The sequence below is a fragment of the Octopus sinensis genome, linkage group LG1 (assembly GCF_006345805.1).
Source record: "Octopus sinensis linkage group LG1, ASM634580v1, whole genome shotgun sequence".
NCBI classification, from domain to species: Eukaryota; Metazoa; Mollusca; class Cephalopoda; order Octopoda; family Octopodidae; genus Octopus; species Octopus sinensis.
Genome location: NC_042997.1, coordinates 22,682,645 through 22,708,648, shown reverse-complemented (window position 1 = coordinate 22,708,648; position 26,004 = coordinate 22,682,645). Strand labels below are relative to the sequence as shown.

The window sequence follows — 26,004 nt, the reverse complement described above, 5'->3', positions numbered from 1 at the left end:
TGTTTTAACACTATACATCTATATGAGATGCTGTCTTGAGGTGAATACTACAGTTTTGTGACTTTCTACTGTATATCCACATAAAGATATTGAGAATGCTTTTTTTAAGCTATAAGATTTTAAAATATTTAACAGTGAAATTGATGAACAAAAAATGAATTTTAAAATTATACCTGCATGATCAGCCTCAAGAAGAAAAGCATTTCCATAGTCCCAGAAAAACATTCCCTGATCAGATAACTTATTCAGTGCTTTTACATGGTGTCTCAGACTGTTAAAGAGGCAAAGAAATAAACCAGAAATTTATTGTATTTGTGTATTTTATATCTTCTTTACCCTTAGCATTCAGATTACTTTGTCAAATGTAATGCTTATTTATTCATGTTGCTATCAATTATTCATGCATTATTTTGTAGCTTCGAGATTTTGATCATGTGATTGTGTATTTTTGAGTGTACATGTGAGAGGCCACATCTGTCTGATTTGAACATAAAACAGGTAGAATATTTGGGCCAAATATGGATAGTTTAAATACTAAAGGGTTAATGTATACATTATCATCATCATCATCATCATTGTTTAACATCCGCCCTCCATGCTAGCATAGGTTGAACGATTTTGACTGAGGGCTGGCGAACCAGACGGCTGCACCAGGCTCCAATCTTGATCTGGCAGAGTTTCTACAGCTGGATGCCCTTCCTAACGCGAACCACTCTGAGAGTGTAGTGGGTGCTTTTTACATGCCACTGGCACTTATGTAAATATTACTTTTTATTCCTTAACTGATTTTGGTCATTGGACTGAGGCCATGTTGAGGCACCACCTTTAAAGTTTAAGTAGAACATATTGATACTAGTGTTTATTATAATCTTGAATTTATCTATTTGTTGGATCTCTGTGCTACAGGGTAAAATGGGACATATAAACAATACCTGTTTTTAAAATTGTGCAAACATAAGCACACACACACACACATTCATTTCATATGCAGCTTATTATGCTAGCATGGGTTAGACAGATATTTTATTGAAGCATTGTTTTATAGCTGGATACCCTTCCTGATGCTGACCTTCATCTGTTTTTCAAGTAAAGGATCTCTTGTCCCATTTGATTTTGATAGTGCAAAGCAAGCAGATGACTTTCTTGTACATTGCAACTTTCATAGAAGCAAGCACAGATGTAAACAAACACACATACATGCACTTTTAGTGCCTATCTACCAAATACACACACACACACACACACATCTATTTTGAGATAAATTTCATGTAAAACATGTTTTGTGGCAATGTTTTAAAAAGAGAATCAACAAAGAATGAATTAAGAAGCAAATATTGTTTTTACGTTTCCTGCACTAATTGACAGAACTTCTCTGGGTCTTCATGCATTAATATTTGTGATTCTTCAAAAGTTATCTGTTGATAAAAAAAAAATGATTTGGTTATTAAATTGATTTAGCACACAGCCAGAAATAAGAAAGGAGCAGTCTCTTCTTCTGAGCCAAACCAATAAAAAAATTATTTTGCTGGACCTATAATTAACACTTTTGTTACCAACTTGGCTGAAACCAGCTCTGGCTCTTTAGTACAGATGTCTTGTTTTCATAAGTTTTGAATTAAAATCTTCCACCAAACCTTAGTCACAATTTATGTTCCTAACACTAGCTTGATAACTAAGTTATTTTACTAAATTCTTTGTTATATTTAAAGTAATTGAAAGAAACACAGAGCATCTCAAAATAAATACAGTAACGAAAGGGTTAAATTATTCAATTCAACGTAATTATGATACTTCTAGGACACAATTTAACCCTTTAGCATTTAATCTGGCCATATCCAGTTCAGATATTTTTTATGTTGAAACTGACCAGATCCAGTCTCTCACACCTACCCTACAATGCCATTCTAAAAATATACAAACACACTATTGAAATCTTGAAGCTACAAGATAATGCATGATTAATTCAAAACAATGTGAATAAATAGGAATTCATTTGATAAAGAAATCTAAATGCTAAAGGGAGGATTAACCAGGTTTGATTCAAAATATACAAAAACCAGGTATTTTCATCTGTTCTAAACTAGGTTGGCTAATATATAATATACATTGTACATTCTGGCAGTGAAACAAAATTTTATTAATACACCAATAAATTATTAATAAAGCTATGAAGAATTACATTATGTATGCAAATACAGTTATCTGATTTGCTAAATAGTGGTTGTGAATATATTCTACAAGCAAAGTATAATCTTTTCTACTTTAGGCACAAGGCCTGAAATTTTTGGGGAGAGAGCCATTTGATTAGATCGACCCCAGTATGCAACTGGTACTTAATTCATCAACCCTGCAAAGATGAAAGGCAAAGTTGACGCCGGCAGAATCTGAACTCAGAACATAAAGGCAGATGAAATACCTATTTCTTTATTACCCACAAGGGGCTAAACACAGAAGGGACAAACAAGGACAGACATAGGTATTAAGCTGATTACATCGACCCCAGTGCGTAACTGGTACTTAATTTATCGACCCCAAAAGGATGAAAGGCAAAGTCGACCTCGGTGGAATTTGAACTCACAATGTAACGCAGATGAAATACCACTAAGCATTTCACCTGGCATGCTAACGTTTCTGCCAGCTCGCCACCTTACAAGCAAAGTGTAATGGGGCAGAAATGTGCATCTAGCAATCTAACCAACCACTGCTGGATGATTTTTGTCTGCTCCCAATATATGCTGTTTTAAAACACAGTATGGGATCTTTGTGGTTATCGGCACTATCTACAATTTTGTTCCAATTGTTTTCAAATTTGGCATGTGGATTAAGTTTTGTATACTAAATATGAAAATGAAGTGACATCAAGGGTTGCAAGCAGTTTATGTTTTGGATGGGGTGGCTATATTAATGTTTTCTATGTGACCATTAGACTACAGACCTTCCTGGATGAATTGTTTTATAAAGTTGATACAGATCAGGGATCGCCAAAGTGGTCGATATCAACCCCTGGGGATTGATGGGATTATTCATGGGGTCGATAAATGCACATCTACTTGATTATTATTATCATTATTTATTTATTTTCTTGTAAATGCCTAGGGGTCAATGAGTTGTCAAGGATTCCATGAAGGAGTTGATGGTCTTAATAGTTTGGGGACCCCTGATATAGATGTAAGATATTGATATCATATAAAAAAAAAAATGGTATTATATATGGGTAACACAGTTTGGTTACTGGAATTGAATTATGTATTCTAATTTTATTTTATACCTGCATAGGATAGTAACCTCCAGCAAAAGGGTTGTGGCATGATGTTTGATCAGATCCCAAATCCACAAGTAATTCAGCAGTGTTTTCATATTCCGTAATCAAACGATCCCTAAATAGATGAAACACAACATATGAATTATAAACATAAAAATTATAGTAATTTCCCTGAAATATATCGTTTCGTTCGTTTTTTCGTTTTTTTCGTTTACTTGTTTCAGTCATTTGACTGCGGCCATGCTGGAGCACCGCCTTTAGTCGAGCAAATCGACCCCGTGACTTATTCTTTGTAAGCCCAGTACTTATTCTATCGGTCTCTTTTTGCCGAACCGCTAAGTGACGGGGATGTAAACACACCAGCACACAAACACACACACATACATATATATATATATACATATATACGACAGGCTTCTTTCAGTTTCCGTCTACCAAATCCACTCACAAGGCTTTGGTCGGCCCGAGGCTATAGTAGAAGACACTTGCCCAAGGTGCCACGCAGTGGGACTGAACCTGGAACCATGTGGTTGGTAGACAAGCTACTTACCACACAGCCACTCCTGCGCCTATTATATATAAACTTCTCCATAATAAAACTGAGTCGAAAAGATTTTTGAATAATTTATTCAGTTTACATAGGCCAAGAGGGGATGAAATTCTTAGTATCAACCACTTTGTCAGGAATAGGGCATTCTTTCGTTATGAGTACTATTTACGTCAAAAATGAAGCACGTGCTTTTGTTTACATTTGAAGAAGATCGTCACTTTCTGTAAAATTTTTATTTTTTTATAAATGTGGGGTGGGGGAAGGGTATCTTTTCAAGTGGGCGTAAAAGCCAAACAGATAGAGCGCGATTGGATCGGGGAAGTTCTTTTGAAGTTGGCGTTCCGTCTGTGTTTGTGTGTGTGTGTGTGTGTGTGTGTGTGTGTGTGTGTGTGTGTGTGTGTGTGTGTGTGTGTGTGTGTGTGTGTGCATGTTCGTTCCTCTGTGTGTTATTTCTACGTTCCACAACATATAAATTTTAAAAAAACCTAGAACATTTCCCCCCAACCCCATATGTAAAAAAATAAAAGCTTTTTACGGAAATCGACGATCATCTTCACAAATGTAAATAAACACACGTGGTTTGTAACGAGCAGTCGTGTGTTCTTGTAACGAAAGATCAACCCTTTGATCTATAGGCAAGAATTTATACATCTTTATCGATCAAAGTTCATATCTATTACACTTAATGATATATAAAAATCTGAGTTATCAACATGTCAGAATATTTGCTTAATGTCAGTAAAATCAATGTGCTGGATTAGTCTCTACATGACCTTTAGTTTAAATTTTCTTACACTTATTCACTAATGATCATTATCTTAGTATGTCTGACTGACAAACAAAAGATTATTCTTACTTCATCGTCTGACGGTTTGTAGGATGAAGGCCTTCAGGTCGAAAAACAATAGAAAAATATGTTACACCTGTCCAAACATGAAGCTATTTGAATGGTTATGTATTATTAATTTTAAGCTTACTTTAGCTCCTTTATAAATAACCTTGGTAACCCTAATAAATCTTCCATTAACTGTTAACTTGCACCTGACCTTGATAATGCACAAAAATACTCAATAAAGTTTGTTTTCAATCTACATTGATAAATAAGAAATACGATGACTAAGTCCAGCTTCTGTGATAATCTCAACAGGAATTCAGAACATATAATGCCTTGTTATTGATCTGAAATTACATCTAAAGAAATATGAACATTATTTTGGGTGAATTCAACAAAGTGATATTTTTTGCACTTTAAATATTTATAAATATTACCATAAATCCACAACATTTCCATGGTAACCAATACTTGTTGGTTTTTTCTCTTTCCGACCAGTTCGAATCAATTCAACACAATGATCTAAATTGGTAGCAATCTTCAATAACCAACCTTGCTTATAACGTTTAATCAAGGCATTTTTATCAACCTGTAAATACATAAGGCAGTTAATTATCATTATTGTTGTTGTTGTTGTTGTTGTTGTTGTTATTATTATTATTGCTATTATCCAATTGATTTGCATTTTTAAAAATCTTCCAGCCAGGTCTCAACCAGAGACCTAAGGCACGTATATAGTAGATGGAAAGAAACTTTCCGAGAATGTGAGCGGTTGATGTCAACATAATTTTTTGTGTCTCATAGATTGTTGGTTTCCCAGGGATCTGGCCAAAAAAATTTGTCATTATCCTTCTTCATCATTCCCAGGGTTTTTAATTGCCACATCCTGGATATCTCAATCTCAAGGTCCTTATATTTTGATAGATTTTTAAATTCCTTTGCTGAGATGTTTCTATCAGTAGGCACTGTCATATCAATTAACAGGTATGTTTTTTAGGTCTTTGATGACAATGTCTGGTCCATTAACATTTATTTCCCTGTCTGTATGTATCCCATAATCCCATAGGATGGTAACATTCTCTCCCTCCGTGACTGGCTCTGGATGGTGTTCTTGCCAGTTTTTAGGGTGCAGGATATATTAGTGATGGCAAAGGCTCCCAGTGCAAGAATTGGCCAACTTGATCACGTCTGGTTTTATATTCCATAATGGCAAGGACTGGGCAACCAGCAACAATGTGGTCAATTCTCTCCAGTCTGTCATTGCAGAGTCTACACTTTGTGTCTATGTGTCTGTTTGTGTGTGATTATTATCATTATTACTGAGTGAGAGAGCAGTGCATGCCATAAAAGTGACACTGGGGTGAAATATACAAAGCCCAGTATACCCATCATGACAACCCATCTGATAAGGGTACACTAGGCACATGCATCACAGCCATACGCATGCAACATAGTGATCTTGTATCAAGATAAATAGTGCATGACCTTGCAGGTGGAGCCCAGTTAGTATTTTCTTCAGGTCGAATAGCCCATCCTGCTCAAAAGGTCCCTGAATAAGGTTTTTTTAAGGATGATGAACAAAACACCCATGTTTCCAAAGGTGAATTATCCAAACTCCAAAGAATTCCTCTCAACAGATAGTTATGATGGTCCCTCACTACTTTTGCTTGTGATTAGAGATGCACATATCGTCAGCCACTAAGGGACATGCTCAACTAGTTAAGGTCAAGCAACTGACAAGCAAATTTGCAGTATTGAGCAGAATATTTTATGCCAAGACAAAATAATGTACAGGATAACACTTCTAATCAATTAAGATCAGAAGCTACGAGAGCCACTGCCTGGTACTGCATTATTATTATTATTATTATTATTATTATTATTATTATTATTATTATTACAATCAAATAGTGGAATTTGGATAATCATCATCATCATCATCATCATTTAGCGTCCGTTCTCCATGCTAGCATGGGTTGGACGGTTCAACTGGGGTCTGTGAAGCTGGAAGGCTTCATCAGGCCCAGTCAGATCTGGCAGTGTTTCTACGGCTGGATGCCCTTCCTAACGCCAACCACTCCGTGAGTGTAGTGGGTGCTTTTTACGTGCCACCCGCACAGGTGCCAGACAGAGCTGGCAAACGGCCACGAACGGATGGTGCTTTTACGTGTCACCGGCACGGGGCCAGGCGAGGCTGGCAATGGACACAAACGGATGGTGCTTTTACGTGCCACCAACATGGGGGCCAGACAGAGCTGGCAAACGGCCACGAAACGGATGGTGCTTTTACGTGTCACCGGCACGGGGGCCAGGCGAGGCTGGCAACGGACACGAACGGATGGTGCTTTTACATGCCACCGACACGGGGGCCAGACAGGGCTGGCAAACGGCCACGAACGGATGGTGCTTTTACGTGTCACCGGCACGGGGGCCAGGCGAGGCTGGCAACGGACACGAATGGATGGTGCTTTTACATGTCACCGACATGGGGGCCAGACAGGGCTGGCAAACGGCCACGAACGGATGGTGCTTTTACATGTCACCGACATGGGGGCCAGACAGGGCTGGCAAACGGCCACGAACGGATGGTGCTTTTACGTGTCACCCGCATGGGGGCCAGACAGAGCTGGCAAACGGCCACAAACGGATGGTGCTTTTACGTGTCACCGGCACGGGGGCCAGGCCAGGCTGGCAACGAACACAAACGGCTGGTGCTTTTACATGCCACTGACACGGGGGCCAGACAGGGCTGGCAAACGGCTAAATTAATAAAAAAAAGAAAGAAGCAATCATTAAGTTGAAATTAAATAAATAACAATCTGTGCTTGGGGAAAAATTGAATTACCTAATTGATACATGTTAATTTTTTACAGACCATCCAGTGGTAGAAACCATGATGAAACAGACAATGGAGTCTGGTACTCTTCCTAACCTTGTCAGTCTGCATCAAATAGTCCAACTCATGCCAGCATGGAAAATGGACGTTAAATGGTGATAACGACACATTTCAATATTTCATAATCCAATTCAAACTTTCAACCCTAGACTTGACAATTGCTTCAAATTTTGGCACAAGGCCAGGCATTTTTGAGAGAGTATATGTCAATTACACTGAACCCAGTGCATGACTGGTACTTATTTTATTGACCCATCCTAAACTAGACAATGACATCCAGAATGATATTTACAGATAAATCATTTCAAATTCTCTTTTTAATATCTATCCTGTTATCTTTCACTTCAACTCATAAGCAATAGGATTTTCAGTAACAATATAAAGTAGAAATTGCATGTATTTCTGTTACTTAAAAAGTGCAAGATTATGCTGGGTTAAATAATTGGGAAACACATAAGAAAAATTCATAAAATTGCTATTGTTTAGTACAAGATCAGCCTGGATGAATAAACTTATGATAAAAGGTAATTCTAGCTTTGACTAAACCATCTCTTTAGAGTACAAATCATCTATATTTTACTTGTTTCAGTAATTGAACTGCAGCCATGCTAGGGCACTACCTCTAAAGGTTTAGTTGAACAATTGACCCAGGACTTTAAAAATTTTTTATTGGCCTCTTTTGCCAAACTGCTAAGTTATGGTGAGTAGATTGTTGTGATGCCATTTTGAAAATTTTCAGTGCACATGGGTAGAGTTGGATTCTTCCGGGAGGCCTGCCAGAAGTTCCCTCATGTGCATGCGCAGAGGACTAGCAGCAGCAAAACTTCCCATGTATCAACCTCTCTCGAAGGCTGACAGCGAACAGAACGGACGCGTTCTCACATCTCTTCCAAGCTGCCAACATGTAGCGAAGCTACACTATGCTGGAACGAGACAGCATTTGGTTCACACCATTTAACTGTAGCGACTAGCTCCATGGCTACCAATTTGCCCTGAAGGAAATATATATTATTGCAAATCCAGGAAATAAAATTATTTATGCTGTTTGAAGATATTTGAAGTCTTGGCTTTTCCTTCGATGAATAATTTAATGTAAGGGATGAGACCTGCACCCTTCAAGTGTTACAGACCTTTCATCCTTGTTACAAGACAAATCAATACCAGTTGACAAGAAGTGGTTAGACAAATGCAAACATAATACAAGTACCATACTGTGTTTAATAATAGCATCAATACCATATTGAGACACAAATTACACAATTAGAAGGCCAGCTATTGATCGCTGTGAGACACATCATTAACATTTGAAGTTGATTGTAAGAGTTAAAGTTTGAATTATGATATACCTACCTCAGCTACAACTCCAACACAACCTGCAATAACTGCTGCTTTTGCCTGTGCCCCGCTCATGCCTCCCAAGCCTGATGTGACAAATACCTGTTGGAAATAGTAATAGTCATAATATATAACATGTAATAATAGTAATCACTATACTTAGGGATGGCCATATTTTGCCAATTAAAAACATACATTATATATTTGGTCTTCACTTCAACTTTATTATTATTATTTCAGTTTGTTTGTCAAAGTTCTTTCATCATGCATCCAGTGACTTCTACAGTGACTGTCTATCACATAAGCAGAATGAGAGGAGACACATGGGATAGAGAGTTGCTGTAGAGGTCACAGGACACACGATGAAAGAACTTTGGCAAAAAACTAAAATAATAAAAATAATGTTGAAGTGAAGACCAAAAACACAGTGTGTGTGTTTAATTGGCAAAAATATGACCATCTCCAAGTATAACTATATTTGTTTTAACACACAATTTCACATCAAGAATCTGGCAAAACAAATACATAAATATAATAATAATAATAATCGTTTTTACCATAGGCACAAGACCTGAAATTATGAGGGAGGGCACTAGTTGAGTATATTGAAGTTAGTGCACAATTGGTACTTATTTTATTGACCTTGAAAGGATGAAAGGCAAAGTCAGCCTCAGTGGAATTTGAACTCAGAACACTAAGTTGAAAGAAATGCCATTAAGCATTTTGTCTGGCATGTTAATGATTCTGCCAGCTTGCCTACTTCTAGTTATGACAATACCATCTGACAAAAATCTACCTGACAAGGAATATGATAAACTTGGCAAGTATAAATTCAGAAAATCGTACTACACGATATGGATCGCATTCTTTTAAGTTCTTGTCCTTGTAATTTATATTCTCAAAATATATGAGACTGGTACACAGTGTTGCAGAATGTCCCAAGTTGGTGCAGGGGGAATATAAGAAATGGAGACACGACCAAGTTGTGAAAGTTTTACACTGGAAACTTTATCAGAAATAGGGATTTGAAGCTGGAGGTACATAGTATAATTATCGAGTCAAAAGACTGCTGGAATCAGAGAAATGCAAAATTTTATGGGGTTTTCTTATTCAAATGGATAAGAAGCTCGAAAATAGCAGACTAGACAAAACAATAATAGACAAAGAAAAGCTATTGATGACTTGTAGAGTTATATTGAACAGCTGTTGTTCCTATCAGAATTATCCAATTAAAAACTGAAGCCATCATGGGGGTCACTGCTCCACCTTCATTTCACAAGCAATTTTCCTCTGCTTTGTGACAATGGAGAAAGTGATAGAATTTTGGTCAGAACTAAAGAAACTGAATATAAACACTTTCCTCTTTGTCCAAGTTCTCATCATCTTCTTGAAGTTCAGCTTGGAAAGAATGATGAAGGAGGTTCTGCCATTTAATAAATTTGCTAAAAAGTGATGAAAACAATGATAATAACTTGGGTGAATGGACCAGCTTTGGGCATTTCCCTTCTTTTAGTATGTACCTACTTTCAACATATGCCTGTAGGCCAATGGATGTAGCTGGGAGAGTACACTAGCTTGTAGCAATGATGGCAAAGTGTTTAGTATATGTTCTGGGAAGTGAGACAGTAAGGATAATGGAGGTGGTTTATTACTATCTACTTCAGATGAAGAAAAGGTATTGTAGTACTAAAATATAAGGTAGAGATAATAAAAATGTGTGAGTTAGGAGTGGTAGTATGTTGATTTCAATTGATAATCAAGCAAATTATCTTTTTTTATGTTGGGATGTGTTCTGGGACATTTGTATCTGTAGCAACACAGTAATATATTCCTGAATTATTTCATCTGATAACTCAGCTTATATTTGCATAATTAATCTTGTGACATTGAAGATAGATAACCCCAAGATATAGAACCAAAATATTAGGGAATTTAATATGATATGGGCTGAGGTTTGAATGCTAATTAAATTTATCAGCTAATAATTCAATCATTTATCTTGAAGGGTTTGGTGTTCAGTTGATTCGAGCAGAATTTGAATTCAAAATTATGAGGGTACTGGTTAATACATATGTTTGGACGATATTTATAACACAAAGAGACATCAGAAATTATTGTTATCATGGTAATGCCATAGTAAGAAAAGTGAATACAGTAATTCCTCGACTATCGCAGGTGTTACATTCCAAACCCCACTGTGATAGGTGAAAATTCACAAAGTAGAAACAGTACTGTATATTTTTTATTATTTTTATAATTTGTATATATTTATTTTATTATAAATGCATGGAGAAATTGACATAAGCTTAAATAATAAACCGTGATATTGTATATTGAAATCTTACCTTTCCAGAAAGATCATCAGTTTTTAAATACATACGAGCAGCATTGAGTAATGTCAGCTAAAACAAGAAGATTTAAATGAAAGACCATATATTAAGAAATTTTTAAAGAAATTGAATGAATGAGAATCATAACACTGTGTAACATGATTTTTGTCTTTGGATAGCAACTGTTATTTCCTATTTGTTTATCTCTTTAAAGTATGAAAAATAACTAATATTTCCTTCAAACTTTGCTTTTGTTACATTTATTCAAGCCTCAAAGAATCCCTCTCAAAACACAGCTATGATGCTCCACCACTACTCCTGCTCATGATCAGAGATGCACATATTGTCAGCCACTAAAGGGTATGCTCAAGTGGTTGAAATCAAGCAATTAACAAGCAGATCTGTGGTATTGAGCAGAATGTTTGTTATAACGATATTTCTGCTTCACAGAAAATAGGTCAGTTTTAAAGCATTGATGTCCAGGTCACAAAAGCAAAGTTTGAAGGGAATAGTCGTAATTTCCTTATTTCTAGATAGAAGTAAATAAGAAATAACACTTACTGATCAAAGACAAAAAAATTAATTAATTTTGTTATACAGTGTAATGAAATACATGTAAGAAAGTGATTTAGAGAGAGAGAGAGAGAGAGAGAGAGAGAGAGAGAGAGAGAGAGAGAGAGAGAGAGAGAGAGAGAGAGAGAGAGAGAGAGAGAGAGAGAACGTCTACATTGCTGGAGAAAGCTCAAATCAAGTTAAGATTAAGGTTTTTGCTTTGCTTTTATTTTATCCAGCATGTATAATCATTTAAACCAATATTATGATTTTCCAGTTTATGCATGAATTATAAGTGGGCAGATGAAATTAAATGAAACCAAGGAGCAATTAAAAATTCCAATAGCAATAAGTTGGATACTTTCTGCAAAATTGAAATTTTTTCTTTTTTTATTGGAAGAATGCTTTTCCACTGTTGACCATTATCATGGTGAGGAAGAAACTAACATTTGTTGAGCAGTTTGGTTTGGCTGCCAGCATCAGTTTCTGTTTGATTTGATTTCATATTCAGTGTAATTATACACTTTTATAGGCTAGAGAATGATGTGAAAATCATTTTCGCTATAAATCAATAAATAAAGAGTTATTAGCAATTAAAGTTCAAGAAGTCTGAGTAATTTAGCCAGCGAGAAAGCTGTATTGACAAATATATTCTATACAATGCTGTGTGGTGATGCTGTGTTCTGTTACTTGTGTAATCTGTTGTTTGTACCCTGGTCGAGAAATGTGCTAAAAATAACTGCTAAATAGGTCTTAAACTACGCCCCACCCCATTAAAAATTTTTTTGCATAATTGTTCGTAATTCCTGTGCGTAGAGTACAAATTTGCAAAAACTTTCTGAAAATTCCAAATTTTAAAAAAGTTATGCGAGGTTATATGTTATTCGTTAAGCAGAATTTGATTTGTTTGCAGTTTCATATAAAAGCATATTCTATTTTCAGAATGTTGACAACATGTGCAGTCACGCACAAAATGACAGCTTCCAAATCCTGTTTCCTGACTGGGTGAAAATGATCAATAACTCTATAACTATTAAAAAACATTTTTCCAGAAAAATGTTTTTTAAATTTAGCAATTTAGCTTGGAATTTAGCTTGGAAAAGTAAATTAATGTGCCAAATTTTAAAATTTTCAATAAATTTTAATTTTTGAAATACTGGTAGCCAAATCAACTAGATCCAGGAGTAGGCTGTAATTAATTAACAGTTAAGATAAAATAATCTAGTGATACTTACTGTTGTACCATGTACAATTCCTTGAGGGCCAATATAGCAATAACTCCCGGCAGTCATTTGTCCATACCTTGGAAAAAGTATAAATAATACTTTATTGTTGGTGAGTGCATGGTGAGTTGCCACCTTCACAGATGGCTGGGTTTTTCACTCAGTAAGTTGGGTAGAGTGGATGTATATATTTATTATATTAAAGATTGACATTCTACTTTGAGTTTGTTCATTGTTGTTCATGACTGGACAATTTTGAATAACCAGTGACAGCTAACATTTGATGTGTGTGAGTGTGTGTGTGTATAGTGAGGAGGGGAGAGAGAGAGAGAGAGAGAGAGAGAGAGAGAGAAAGAGAGAGAGAAAGTGAGGGAGTTGGTAGAAATTTCACTTAGAGTACCCAACACAAGCTATGGACATACAAGGGGTGCAAAGAAATCATAGGTAGGCTGACAAGAGAAAGATTTTGCATATGGTAGCTGAGCAGGAGCAATATACATGGACCGCGCATGAGAAATAGATTTTCTCAAGTGGTCAGGAGAATCCCTAGTGGATCATACACATGATTAAAAGATCAGTTTACTTGTTTATTTCTCACATTAATATTCATAATATTCGAAATACTCTTTTTCTATACATATTTTGACAAAATTTTGTTTTGTGATTGGATAGAGTGGATGGATATATTTATCATTTTAAAGATTGACATTCCACTTTGAGTTTGTTCTTTGTTGTTTATGACTGGACAATTTTGAATTGCCAAGACTTGGACTTCATTTAATGTGGCCTTCAAAAATATAAAGGAATCACACCTCAGTAGTAGGGTGCTTATTGAGAGATATTTGGCTGCTATTTGTTGTGAATTAAGCAACTATGTAGAGTCTTGCATTAATTCAGGCTTTTTAGAGAGCATAGAAATTGATACTGCATCAGATATGTTCAGGTATTTTCCTGAAAATGAACAGAATAGAAAAGATACTCACATTGTCACTCCTAAAGCAAATAGTTTGTCATATATTTCTTTGCTTGAATAATTTGGGATCATCTAATAGGGATAGAAAGAAAACGTTAAGTTAAAATTTACAAGTGCATAATAAATTTTTTAAATACACCAAGTAAAATATGTTTTTGCAACACTGTTGGAACATTGGTATTCTGTGGAAATAACGAAGGGTCATGTATTAGATATATCTGCTCTAGTTGTAAACTCTTTCAGTGGTTATATGACCATTATTTCTTACAATATCCTACTTCTGTTTTTCTGCTAATTTTGTAAAATAATCAAAGTTTTAGCAGGACACAAAAATGACTTGATTTTTATCATTGAGCAGATATTTGGAACATATCTTAACAAAAATCTTTTTTTTACATAGCATTATGATGAAAGGTTATAATTTTTATGCTTTAAAATGTGAGGTATTGTATTGGAGAATTTGAGGCAATCACAGGTAGGTTTATATCAAAGGGGCTAAATATAGACTATGAATGTTGAGTTGAAACCTAATGTTTCTTTCTATGATTTAGCTATAGTATTTCATTTGTTTAAGTTCTTTTCATATATGAGGTGTTTTGTAATAGAGTGCCATATGTGCCACCCTGGCCATTTTCAAGGTTAGTATATCATTTTCTTTATTTCAACATCTAGAATCTGAAAAAGTTGGGAGGAAGAACCAATGAGGCTTGCAATAAGGTTGAAAATCTGGCTGAAAAAAATTGTATCTCGATGCTATTGACAAGGTGCTTGCTCACCCAAACTCAGACCAGAGAGCTTAGTAACACACCATCGTAAGTACAGGCACTCAATCAATAATTTTGGTGTGGTCCCTGTATCGTTTTTCAAGGTGTTATGGCTCATTTTCTAATATTTCTTGTTACCATCGTAATGATAATAGGCTATTATCTTACTATCTTGTCATACTTATCTCTTAAAGATACCTTGATATATTAACAAACAAACAATACCTTTGGGTGGGGGTTTCTGTATGGTTTTTCTAGGTATTATGGCTCAAATTTACCAGTACTATGAAACACCGTTTCATAGTAGTGGTATATTCTACAAAATGAGAAAGATTTATTTACATTTGACGGGTATTTGTCCTCATATGATGAAGGCTGGAGAGTATTTCAGTCAAAACGTTGTGTTAACAACAAACAAGACGAGGACAAATATCCGTCAAATGTAAATAATGTAAATAATGCACATAATTCCTCATCTCTTAAATATAGAACTGCAAAATGAGAAAGACACAATCATTGTTTCAGCTGCATACATAAATAAATAATTATACAAAGATGGGATGATTAGAGGAAGTCTTCACAGTCATTTTAAGACTAAAACCAGCTTCCTAACTTCATTCCTTGTAGAGATATCACATTCTGAAAGTTGCGAAACTTTAACTGCATTTTTCTCGGTTTTTAAGTTGTGGCACTTACGATGGTCTGTTATTAAATGCCTCAAATGGTCTAATTATACAGTTTGAGAGAAGTAATGGATGTTGGATTATTTGGAAGTTAAGAAAAATCGAGAAAGATATAGAACCTTCTTATGGAAATAAATATGCAAAAGAAATAGGAAGAGAATTAGTACACCATCATCATTTAACATCCAGGCATAGGTTGGATGGTCCAACAGGAACTGAAAAGTCAGAAGACTTCACAATCCCTGCTGATTGCTTTGGTATGGTTTCTATGGTTGGTTGCCCTTAATACCAAACACTTTATAGAGTGTAGTGAGTGCTTTTACGTGGCACCAGCAGCAGTGAAGTCACCAAGTAACTTGTATGACTAACCCCTCAATTGAGGGTGGTTGGGTAGTATTGAGAGACAGAAAAGGGAGTCTTGCACTAGACAGGAAACATTGCTACCTCAGGCGGGGTGGGGAGTGGGAAGAGAGGAGGAAATATGCTTTGGAGAAGAGATTCAATGGGGGAATCTTGTGTGGAATCTTGTGTGAGGGAAAGTAAGTGAGGAGAAGTGCAGCATTTGGTGAGCAAGGGTGGGAAGGAGGGGGTGTTGGGAAGATGGGTTGTGGGGAAGTTTGGTTGGGGGATAGATTGTGTGCAGGGGCACATATGATAGCTTCTGAATGTAGAAGCTTTCAGTGATGTTCTGAATATAGAAAGAAATGAAACATAATGTGTATTATTAAGTGAAGCTTCGTGGATCAAGTGCATGCTGCCTTAATTTTTTTCAAATCTTATTACCTATAATTGCTTCGTTAGTTATTCATTCATCTGTTCTAAATTTTCATTGAAGAGAAGGAATTGAACTTTTATCAAGAGATTGGTACAACTCTAAATTGTAGCAATGAGGCAAACATATAAATGGCATCTTATTGAACCTCAGGTTCCTCAGTTTAAAATAATAAAAAAACTTTAAAATTAATTTATCTCTGTGGATTTCTTACCATTCCATTGGTTATAACCATTCTAGGTGCTGAATTGTTGCTTGGAAACAATCCCATTGGGTGTCCAGAATACATCACGAGTGTTTGCTCTTCAGTCATATTAGACAAATAATACATAACTAACAGAAACTACAAACAGAAAAGAAACACTTTAGTTTCATTGGTTAAATTAATTAAAACTGATAAACATAAGAAAATGGTGTATATCTTGCAGCTTCTTCAGACTTGTTAGGTATGAACTATTGAAGCACAGCAGATCAAAAAGTGTCACTCTTTCACAGCATTGAGAAAGTTATAGAAAACATTCTCACAGTCTTTATATTTCCTTGTTTCATTTCACAGAAATGTGATGATTAGTCTTTATAATATAACCTTGAGAACCAAGTACTAAGCAACAACAACATGTGTGGAGGAGCAATGGCCCAGTGGTTAGGGCAGTGAACTTGCAGTCGTAAGAACGAGGTTTCAATTCCCAAACTGGGCATTGTGAGCATTTATTGAGCAAACACACCTAAGCTCCATGAGGCTCCGGTGGGGAGGGGTGGTGAACCCCGCTGTACTCTTTCACCACAACTTTCTCTCACAGAGGAACCCTGGTGTAACCCACTATGGTGTGGTAAACTTTCAGACCCTAGTCCAGACTGAATCCTCTGTACCCCAGGATGGTTCAGCTCTCCACCTGCTAAACGCCACCATTTACGGAATGAGGATAACAACATAGCTTTTGCACCCGTGCAACTGCTAGTCTATTGTGTGTGGTGGGTGGATCTTCAAGTTGTCACACACATTCTTAGTAGCTTTGAGTAGGCTCAAATTAGGGATTATTCTTTGTGGCTAGTGGTGTGAGTCCTAATTGGAAGAAGAAGAGAAGAAGAAGAAGAAGAAGAAGAAGAAGAAGAAGAAGAAGAAGACGAAGAAGAAGACGAAGAAGACGAAGAAGACGAAGAAGAAGACGAAGAAGAAGAAGACGAAGAAGAAGAAGAAGAAGAAGAAGAAGAAAAGAAGAGAAGAGAAGGAGAAGAAGAAGAAGAAGACGAAGAAGAAGAAGTGGACGAGGAAGAAGAAGAAGAAGAAGAAGAAGAAGAAGAAGAAGAAGACGAAGAAGAAGACGAAGAAGAAGAAGAAGAAGAAGAAGAAGAAGAAGAAGGAGAAGAAGGAGAAGAAGAAGAAGAAGAAGGAGAAGAAGAAGACTAAGATAAGAAGAAGAAGAAGAAGAAGACAAGAAGACGAAGAAGAAGAAGGACGAGGAAGACGAAGAAGAAGAAGAAGAAGAAGAAGAGAAGAAGAAGAAGAAGAAGAAGAAAAGGAGAAGAAGAAGAAGACGAAGAAGAGAAGTGACGAGGAAGAAGAAGAAGAAGAAGAAGAAGAAGAAGAAGACGAAGAAGAACGAAGAAGAAGAAAAGAAGAAGAAGAAGAAGGAGAAGAAGAGAAAAGAAGAAGGAGAAAAGAGAAGAAGAAGAACGAAGAAGAAGAAGAATAAGAAGAAGAAGAAGACGAAGAAGACGAAAGACGACGAAGAAGAAGGACGAGGAGACGAATAGAGAAGAAGAAGAAGAAGGAGAAGAAGAAGAAGAATAAGACGAAGAAGAAGACGAAGAAGACGAAGAAGAAGAAGACGAAGAAGAAGACGAAGAAGAAGAAAAGAAGAAGGAGAAGAAGAAGAAGACGAAAGAAGAAGAAGAAGAAGAAGAAGAAGAAGAAGAAGAAGAAGAAGAGAAGAAGAAGAAGACGAAGAAGAAGACGAAGAAGACGAGAAGAAGAAGACGAAGAAAAGACGAAGAAGAAGAAAAGAAGAAGAGAAGAATAAGAAGAAGAAGAAGAAAAGAGGACGAAGAAGACGAAGAAGAAGACGAAAAGAAGAAGAAGAAGAGAAGAAGAAGAAGAAGACGAAGAAGAAGAAGGACGAGGAAGACGAAGAAGAAGAAGAAGAAGAAGAAGAAGAAGAAGAAGAAGAAGAAGAAGAAGACGAAGAAGAAGAAGAAGAAGAAGAAGAAGAAGAAGAAGAAGAAGAAGAAAAAGACAACAACATCTATACGTATAATTTCTTATTTGTTCATCCTATTTTTTTTTTTAGTCTTTTTAATTATATTTCATTTGGTACTAGTAATATTCTATACGGATTATTCCAGTCATTCAATCATTTGACAAGAATAAATAAATAACGGCAGGATTAGAAAGTGAAACAGAAATGAAGAAATAGGAGAAATACTATACACTTATTCTAAACTAGCAGTATCGCCCGGCGTTGCTCAGGTTTGTAAGGGAAATAACTATAAAGCATTTTTAGAGAGTTATAGCCAAAAAATAGCAAAAAAATGGAAAAAAAATGATGGTAAATTTTTTTTTTGAGAGTAATAAAAGTTGCGTCCCCTAGACAGTCTGTGGTTTGTTTTTTTTTATTCTCGACCCCATGTCGAATTTATCGATTTTTTTCAGAACTGGGGGAACTTTTCAAAATTTTCGCTGCGTTAGTTTTGAATTATGACATTGGGCTATGTGTGTGTCAAGTTTCATCAGAATCGGTTGAAAGCCGTGGTCAGGGTGAGGGTACGAGAAAACAGACACACAGAAACACGCACAGACAAACTGCCGTTTATATAGAGAGAGATACTCACCTGGATCCAGTTGGAAAATACTTGTCCATTACCTCCATAAGTGACAAGTTCATGAGGAAACTGTGCAACTTCTGGATTCAGGTTGTTCATAATCATGTGCATAATGGCAGCAGCTTGGAGACATTTCGCAGGGTATTCTCTTATTGGGTATGCCCTTCATACAGAAGGCATGGGGGAGAAAAATAAAATGACAAACTATAGTAGTTATATAATCTCTTTTTTAGATTTAATATGCATTCATTTATTCACTTATTCTTTTATTTGTTTCAGACTCTTTGCTTGACGGTCAGTCTGGAGCAGTGCATTCAAAAATTTTTTGTGATATTTTGATACTTATTTAATTGATAACTATGACTGCGACAGCGTAAAAGAATATTACTCAGGCAGAAAAAATACTACAGTGTATTTTTGTTCAATGCACCAATGTATTGGTAATCCCTCACCAACATACATACACACAAACCCAGTGGTTAAGAGGCTTGTTTCCCAACCATGTAGTCTTGGGTTCAATCTCATTGCATGCCACTTTGGACAAGTGTCTTCTAGTATAGACCCAAGCTAACCAAAGCCTTGTGAGTGAATTTAGTAGATGGAAACTGAAAGAAGCTTGTCACACACAGTGAGAGCTGTGCAAGCCATGTACAGGGATGTTGTCAGTAAGATGAGGGTTGGCAACGAGTACAGTGAAGAATTTTTAGTAGGAGTAGGGGAATTCTGAGTAGGGTTGCCAGTAGAATGTTAAAAGCACATCCGAATGTGGGGTGTAACCGGCCTACTTATGAGTACCCCTCATTCACTGGACAATGAACTTTGCTTGCAAAGATCTATTGAGGCAAGTGTATACAAATCAAAATTGCTGATGTGGCCAATGTCAGTACCACCTGATTGGCACTCATGCCAGTGGAACATTAAAAGAAGCATATCATTGCCAGGGCCATGGATTGGCTCCTGTGCCGGTGACATGTGAAAAGCACCATTTGAGTGTGATTGTTGCCAGCATCGCCTTACTGGCACATGTGCCAATGACACGTGAAAAAAAGAGACATTCGAGTGTGGTCATTGCCAGTGCTGCCGGATTTGCTCCCATGCAGATAGCACACAAAAACATCTTTTGAGTGTGGTCATTGCCAGAACTGCCTGACTGGCCCTCATGCTGGTGGCATGTAAAAAGCACCTGCTACACTCTTGGAGTGGTTGGTGTTAGGAAGGGCATCCAGCTGTAGAAACTTTGTCAGATGAGAACGAGCCTGGTGCAGCCTCTGGCTCACCAATCCTCATCAAACGTCCAACCCATGCCAGCATGGAAAACGGCCGTTAAATAATGATGATGATGATTTTATAATTTATATAATTAATATAAACTTTATAATTATGATTTGTTTTTATTTAGTTTGTGACTAAAATCATGATCAATGCATTTTGCAATCAATTTTAAGTGGCTGAAATTAAGATGATTAACTAAACTATATTTACTTATCACTACCTTTCTGATATCAATATATATATGTGTGTTTATGGGCACATATATTTATTTTTAAATATATTTTAATAGCTTTTGTGTATTTTTTGTTAGTAATCCAGTATCCTAATTACAATAATTGTTTCACATTAAAAATATAATAAAAGAAAAGAAATTAATAAAAGTAATGATTACTTCATATTCAAGATGGGACGAAAGCGGTACATATAGATGTGGCCATAGTCTTGAAGTTCTGCTGCAAACTCTGGTGCTAAAACTTGGTGAAATTTTGGTGGAAAGTATCGTAAAGCATTCTGCAACGCTAGCTAGTAGAAATAATTATAATATATAAAATACATAATGTATATGCATAAGTTAAATTTTGAGGAAATTTCAAGGGTTAATTAAATATAGAAATGTTATTAAACAAAAACAGGTACAATCTAACAAAATATCAGCATACTGAAATTTTATTTTTGAAGTATAATTTGGCAAGTTCAAGATTTATATTATGATTAATGAAGTTAACTGATACAGCAGACATTTCTTCATTATGATGTCTTCATATTCTCATAGAAAAAAAAGCATCTTTTTACCCAAGAAGTTTTAAATGTAGTTAAGGAAGAACTAGTTTTAACAAGCGAATCCAGAAATTCAGTTTTTAGCACTGCAAAAATTCTAAAAATAACAATAATAATTCTTTCTAATTTTTGGTACAAGGACAACAAATTTAGGCAGAGGAATATGTCAATTTCATCAACCTTTGCAAATGATTGCTGCTTATAATCAACCTCGCAAATTCTGCTGAGGCCAACTTTATCTTTTATCCTTTCAGGGTCAATAAAATAAGTATCAGTTGAACACTGGGGATAAAATAAGTACTAGTCAAACACTGAGGTTGGTGTAATTGACTTATCTCCACCTGCCAAGTTTCAGGCCTTATGCCAATATTTGAAATCAGTATTCTGTGGCCTTGCAGCCACACATATGGTGATGAACCTGCTGGATACTGGCATACAGATGATGACAGAGCTTACTTTGGCTGTGTAAACCTACCGCCTACTTTTGGCAAAAGTAGGTGGTAGGTTTGCAGCCCTTAACTCCCCAGAAGATGATATAAATCCCCTGACTGAGAACATCAAGGCAGTACTTCAGGAGGTGGCTCTAACAGTGTTAGGACAAAGAAACTTGTATATTTTCAAATCTTTGCTGAAATACACTGCAATTTCAGATTTGGGCTGTATTCCCAGTTTAGTCTTCTACAATGAAACAACAGAAAACTAGAAGGAGATACACAAACACATACACAAATACTGTAAATCCACGAGTATAATCTGCATTTTTTCCCCAAAATTTAAAGGTTAAAATCCCTAGTGCATACTATATACGAGGTTAAAAATGAAAATTATTTTCTAAGCTATGTCCGAGTCTCTATTTGCTGTCCGGCAATGTTTATTCAGATGCGTTTTGTGATGTCGGGTGCAAAAATACCTTAAATCATTCATAACTTGCAGTTAGCAACATTTATTAAACGTTATTACTGCTATTTCTTTATTTTCTGCAAACAAAATGCACAAAAAAGCTACACATTTGCATTGTGTTATATATTCAATAATAATAAAGGACGTTACTGTATACATTTTTACAAACCATGGACGTTATATAGAACTCCTTGACTCAAGTTTGAGAAGGGGTGCGTATTATACACAAGGTTTAGGGTTTTCAGAGGTACAACTCCCTAAAAATCCTCTGCATATTATACTCAAGGACAGACTATACTTGAGGATTTACGGTATATTTGTATATTTATATATATAATTATTAGTGACAGAAATAATATTAATACCAAAAGGTAATCTTTGTACCCAACTTAACATGGATGTATGGTTAGAGCACTGAATACTACTAGCTGGATTCAATTTAGGCATTTCTTTTGTTAGTGTTTATTAATTGGTAAATTTTTTTCAGATGTTCAGTTGCAATTTCACTAATTTTGGATAACCTTGATAATGTTGTATTAACATATATTTTTGAGGATATTATTATTTAATTTTAATGGTATTTTATATATATATATATATATAAATCCTTAAAATACTTTAAAATGTTTTAGCCTGAAGGCCGTGGCCATGCTGGGGCACCTGGTGAAGTTATGAGTTCGATGGAGCTGCTTTTCTTTGTGGCCCCTACTGCAGTGTAGGCTCATCAGATATCTTAGATAAAAAATCTGTCCAGATACTAACAAGTTATATTTTTACACAAAGTGAGAATCTTTATCTGTTTATTATATAAGAAATATACACATATATACACACACACACACACATATGGCAAATGAAAGATGGAAGATGGAAGATACAAGAATTTATTATTAATCATGACATCTAGCATCAATTCCTCATGAGCGAGACACTCAACAACTGCTTCAGGAGCAATTTGGTGGTGCAGATGTATCTTGTCAGGTGATAAATAAATACTACTCCTTAAAATAACTGTTCTGCACTGTAAGTTCCCCTTTTGTAGAAAAAAAGCAGCCAAATGGAGGAAATATCTTCATTTATATAGAAGATCAAAGATAAAATCACAGATGACAAAAAGAAAATATATTACAGCCATATCACATTGAATGCACTGGTTCTCGTCTGATCATTAAAGTTAAGCAATGTCAAGCCTAGTGAGTACTTAGATAGGTGTAAGCATCTCACGCATTTTAAGTGGTGGTGCCCCCACATCTTGTGAGCTGAAACTAGTCCAATTCAATTCAATATACATATGTTAATACAATTGAAACAAGTTGGTCAGATTTATAAGGTGTGATCTAAAATAAAGATATAATTTTCATTGTATGTATTTTTTGTTGGTATATATATATATATATATATATATATATATATATATATATATATGCATTCATATATATATATGTGCGTATGTGTGAATGCATATATATATATATATATATATATATATATGCATTCATATATATGTGTGTGTGTGTGTGTATGTGTGTGTGTGTGTGTGGTGTGTGTGTGTGTGTGTGTGTGTGTGTGTGTGTGTGACTGCATATATATAAGAAACAGTTTTGATTTTAGCTGGATGAATGGCAGAATGAATTATTATTTCAATCAGGAAACTCAGGAACTATAATCGCAAGATTTATAGGTTTTTTATTTTAAGATTATATATATATATATATATATATATATATAAAAGAGACAAAGAGAGAGAGAGAGAGAGAGAGAGAGAGAGAGAGAGAGAGAGAGAGAGAGAGAGAGAGAGAGAGAGAGAGAGAGAGAGAGAGAAAGAGAAATGTCTTAACCAAATACAAATTGGCTATAAGTTCTTAGTGAATTATATAAAAGACAAATAAATAAATAAATAAATAAATAAATAAACTAATAACTGACTTTCTTTTCTTCGTTAGATAGTTTGGGTGTTCGAACTGGAGCATGTGGAACAGATAAATCTCTGGGACGGTTTTCTGGAAGCAAATCTTGGGGAAGACCCCCACATATCTCTTTCAGTGTAGTAGCCATGTCTAAGATACCTGGAGATTAAGCAGAGACTACAGTATGAGCAAAACAAGGTATATTGGTAAATGTTCTTATCAAACTGTAGTTGACTAAATAAGCAAATTATAATCTTTGGTTAATTAGATGGAAATTATATTAATATAGGTTAAATGAACAATCTCATTTTCATGCTTTATCAGTTTAATTTTCTGTAACTAAACCAGTAGTTTGTGGAGCTGAATTCAAAAGTATCATGAACTTGGTGTTCTAAATACTTTGGATAACACATTTTAATTGTCCTGTTAATTTTCTCTACTTTTAGATATAGTTATTTGTGTGATTCTCTTGTAGGCATGTCTATCCAAAAACCTTGTAGATTTTAACTAGGGCTTATACAAACCTCTAACCCAGATCTTTAATCTATTCTACTTCACTTCTTGAAAATATTCTTGAGAATAAAATACTCTCATGCCACTGATTTTTTGAAAAGTTCCAATAACTGTATTCTATAATGTTTGGTTTCCAAAAGAGCCATTTGTCTGTACATATAACTTTATGTAAAATAATTGGAAACCCTCTAAGCATGTACATGGAATCAGTGTTAATCTAGCAAGGAATTTTATACTGTTGACCATACACCCTTCATAATTAAATTCTATCATTATAACTTATGTGAACTTTTAAACCCATATATAAATCTTATATATTTCCTTTTCAGAGTGTATTTTTGTCTGTTATTTTCTCAGTTAAAAAATCTGTGAATCTTAGTGTAACAGACACATGGCTCAATTTTTTGAGCTAGTTCTTTTTCTAGTTTATATTTATGACATATATCTTGCCATCAAATACATAGATTGGTGATGCCAAACAATGTCTGTTCAATAAATAATTCATATCAGTTGAACATAATCATTGTAAAAAGATGTTGAACTTCTAATTGAGATAGGAAAATTTGGACCTTGGAACACTCTGCATTCAGTAAAACAGTGGCCCACAATGTGTTTTCAGTGCCAGTTCTCATACCAATATTTGGGCTGCTTGATTGGACGCTTGATGAGATCTGAGCTATTGATGTGAAAAGCTGGAAAATACTAACAAGCACACATTGTTTCCACATAAAGAGTGATATAAACTGCCTCTACCTAAAATGAAAACAAGGTGGTAGAAACTTAACATCGATCCCAAATGCCTTTAAATGTTGTATCATTTCCCTTCAGTTGCATCTTCTAACCACCAAGTGTTGAAGTGCATCCCTTGATCAAGTTTGCATACATGAGGCTGATAACATCATAAGACTTGGAAGGCAGCTCCTTAAGCAGCATTCCTTATCTGATAACCTTAAATACATGCCCCAAGAAGTTGTATGACTTTACCACAACATATCATCAGATGATATATATGAGCAGAAGATCATATATGAGCATATATGAGTAGAAGATCATGCATCATCATCATCATCATCATCATTTAGCGTCCGTTTTCCATGCTAGCATGGGTTGGACGGTTCTACTGGGGTCTGTGAAGCCAGAAGGCTTCATCAGGCCCAGTCAAATCTGGCAGTGTTTCTACGGCTGGATGCCCTTCCTAACGCCAACCACTCCGTGAGTGTAGTGGGTGCTTTTTACGTGCCACCCGCACTGGTGCCAGACAGAGCTGGCAAACGGCCACGAACGGATGGTGCTTTTTATGTGCCACCGGCACGAGGGCCAGGTGAGGCTGGCAATGGACACGAAATGGGGCAGTGCTGGCAACGGTCCCGAAACGGAAAGTTCTCTTACATGCCACCGGCACTGGTAACACATCTGCAATTTCCATTGATCGATTTCCATTGATCGATTTCGATTCTGATCCTCACTTGCCTCAATGGGTCTTCACAAGCAGAGTTTCGACATGCCACCGGCACTGGTAGCACATCCACAATTTCCATTGATCGATTTTGATTCTGATCCTCACTTGCCTCAACACGTCTTCACAAGTAGAGTTTTGTGTCCCAAGAAGGGAAGGTATGCATACGTAGGCTGGCTCCATCCCA

The 26,004-nt window shown here is 35.8% G+C and overlaps 1 protein-coding gene across 1 annotated transcript in view; it reads right to left on the bottom strand.

Annotated features, from left to right (window-relative positions):
- LOC115214045 (urocanate hydratase-like) overlaps positions 1-24,075 on the bottom strand; it is a 49,843-nt gene extending 25,768 nt beyond the window's left edge. The window contains exons 1-12 of the mRNA XM_029783087.2: positions 23,868-24,075; positions 20,656-20,786; positions 19,002-19,155; positions 16,387-16,515; positions 13,964-14,025; positions 12,993-13,059; positions 11,221-11,277; positions 8,891-8,977; positions 5,082-5,233; positions 3,269-3,377; positions 1,345-1,415; positions 174-271 (exon numbers count right to left, since the gene is read on the bottom strand). Coding sequence (XP_029638947.1) covers positions 174-271; positions 1,345-1,415; positions 3,269-3,377; positions 5,082-5,233; positions 8,891-8,977; positions 11,221-11,277; positions 12,993-13,059; positions 13,964-14,025; positions 16,387-16,515; positions 19,002-19,155; positions 20,656-20,786; positions 23,868-23,996 — 1,246 coding nt within the window. The 5' untranslated portion in view covers positions 23,997-24,075. The remainder of the gene's footprint in view (positions 1-173; positions 272-1,344; positions 1,416-3,268; positions 3,378-5,081; positions 5,234-8,890; positions 8,978-11,220; positions 11,278-12,992; positions 13,060-13,963; positions 14,026-16,386; positions 16,516-19,001; positions 19,156-20,655; positions 20,787-23,867) is intronic.
- Positions 24,076-26,004: the final 1,929 nt, after the last annotated feature.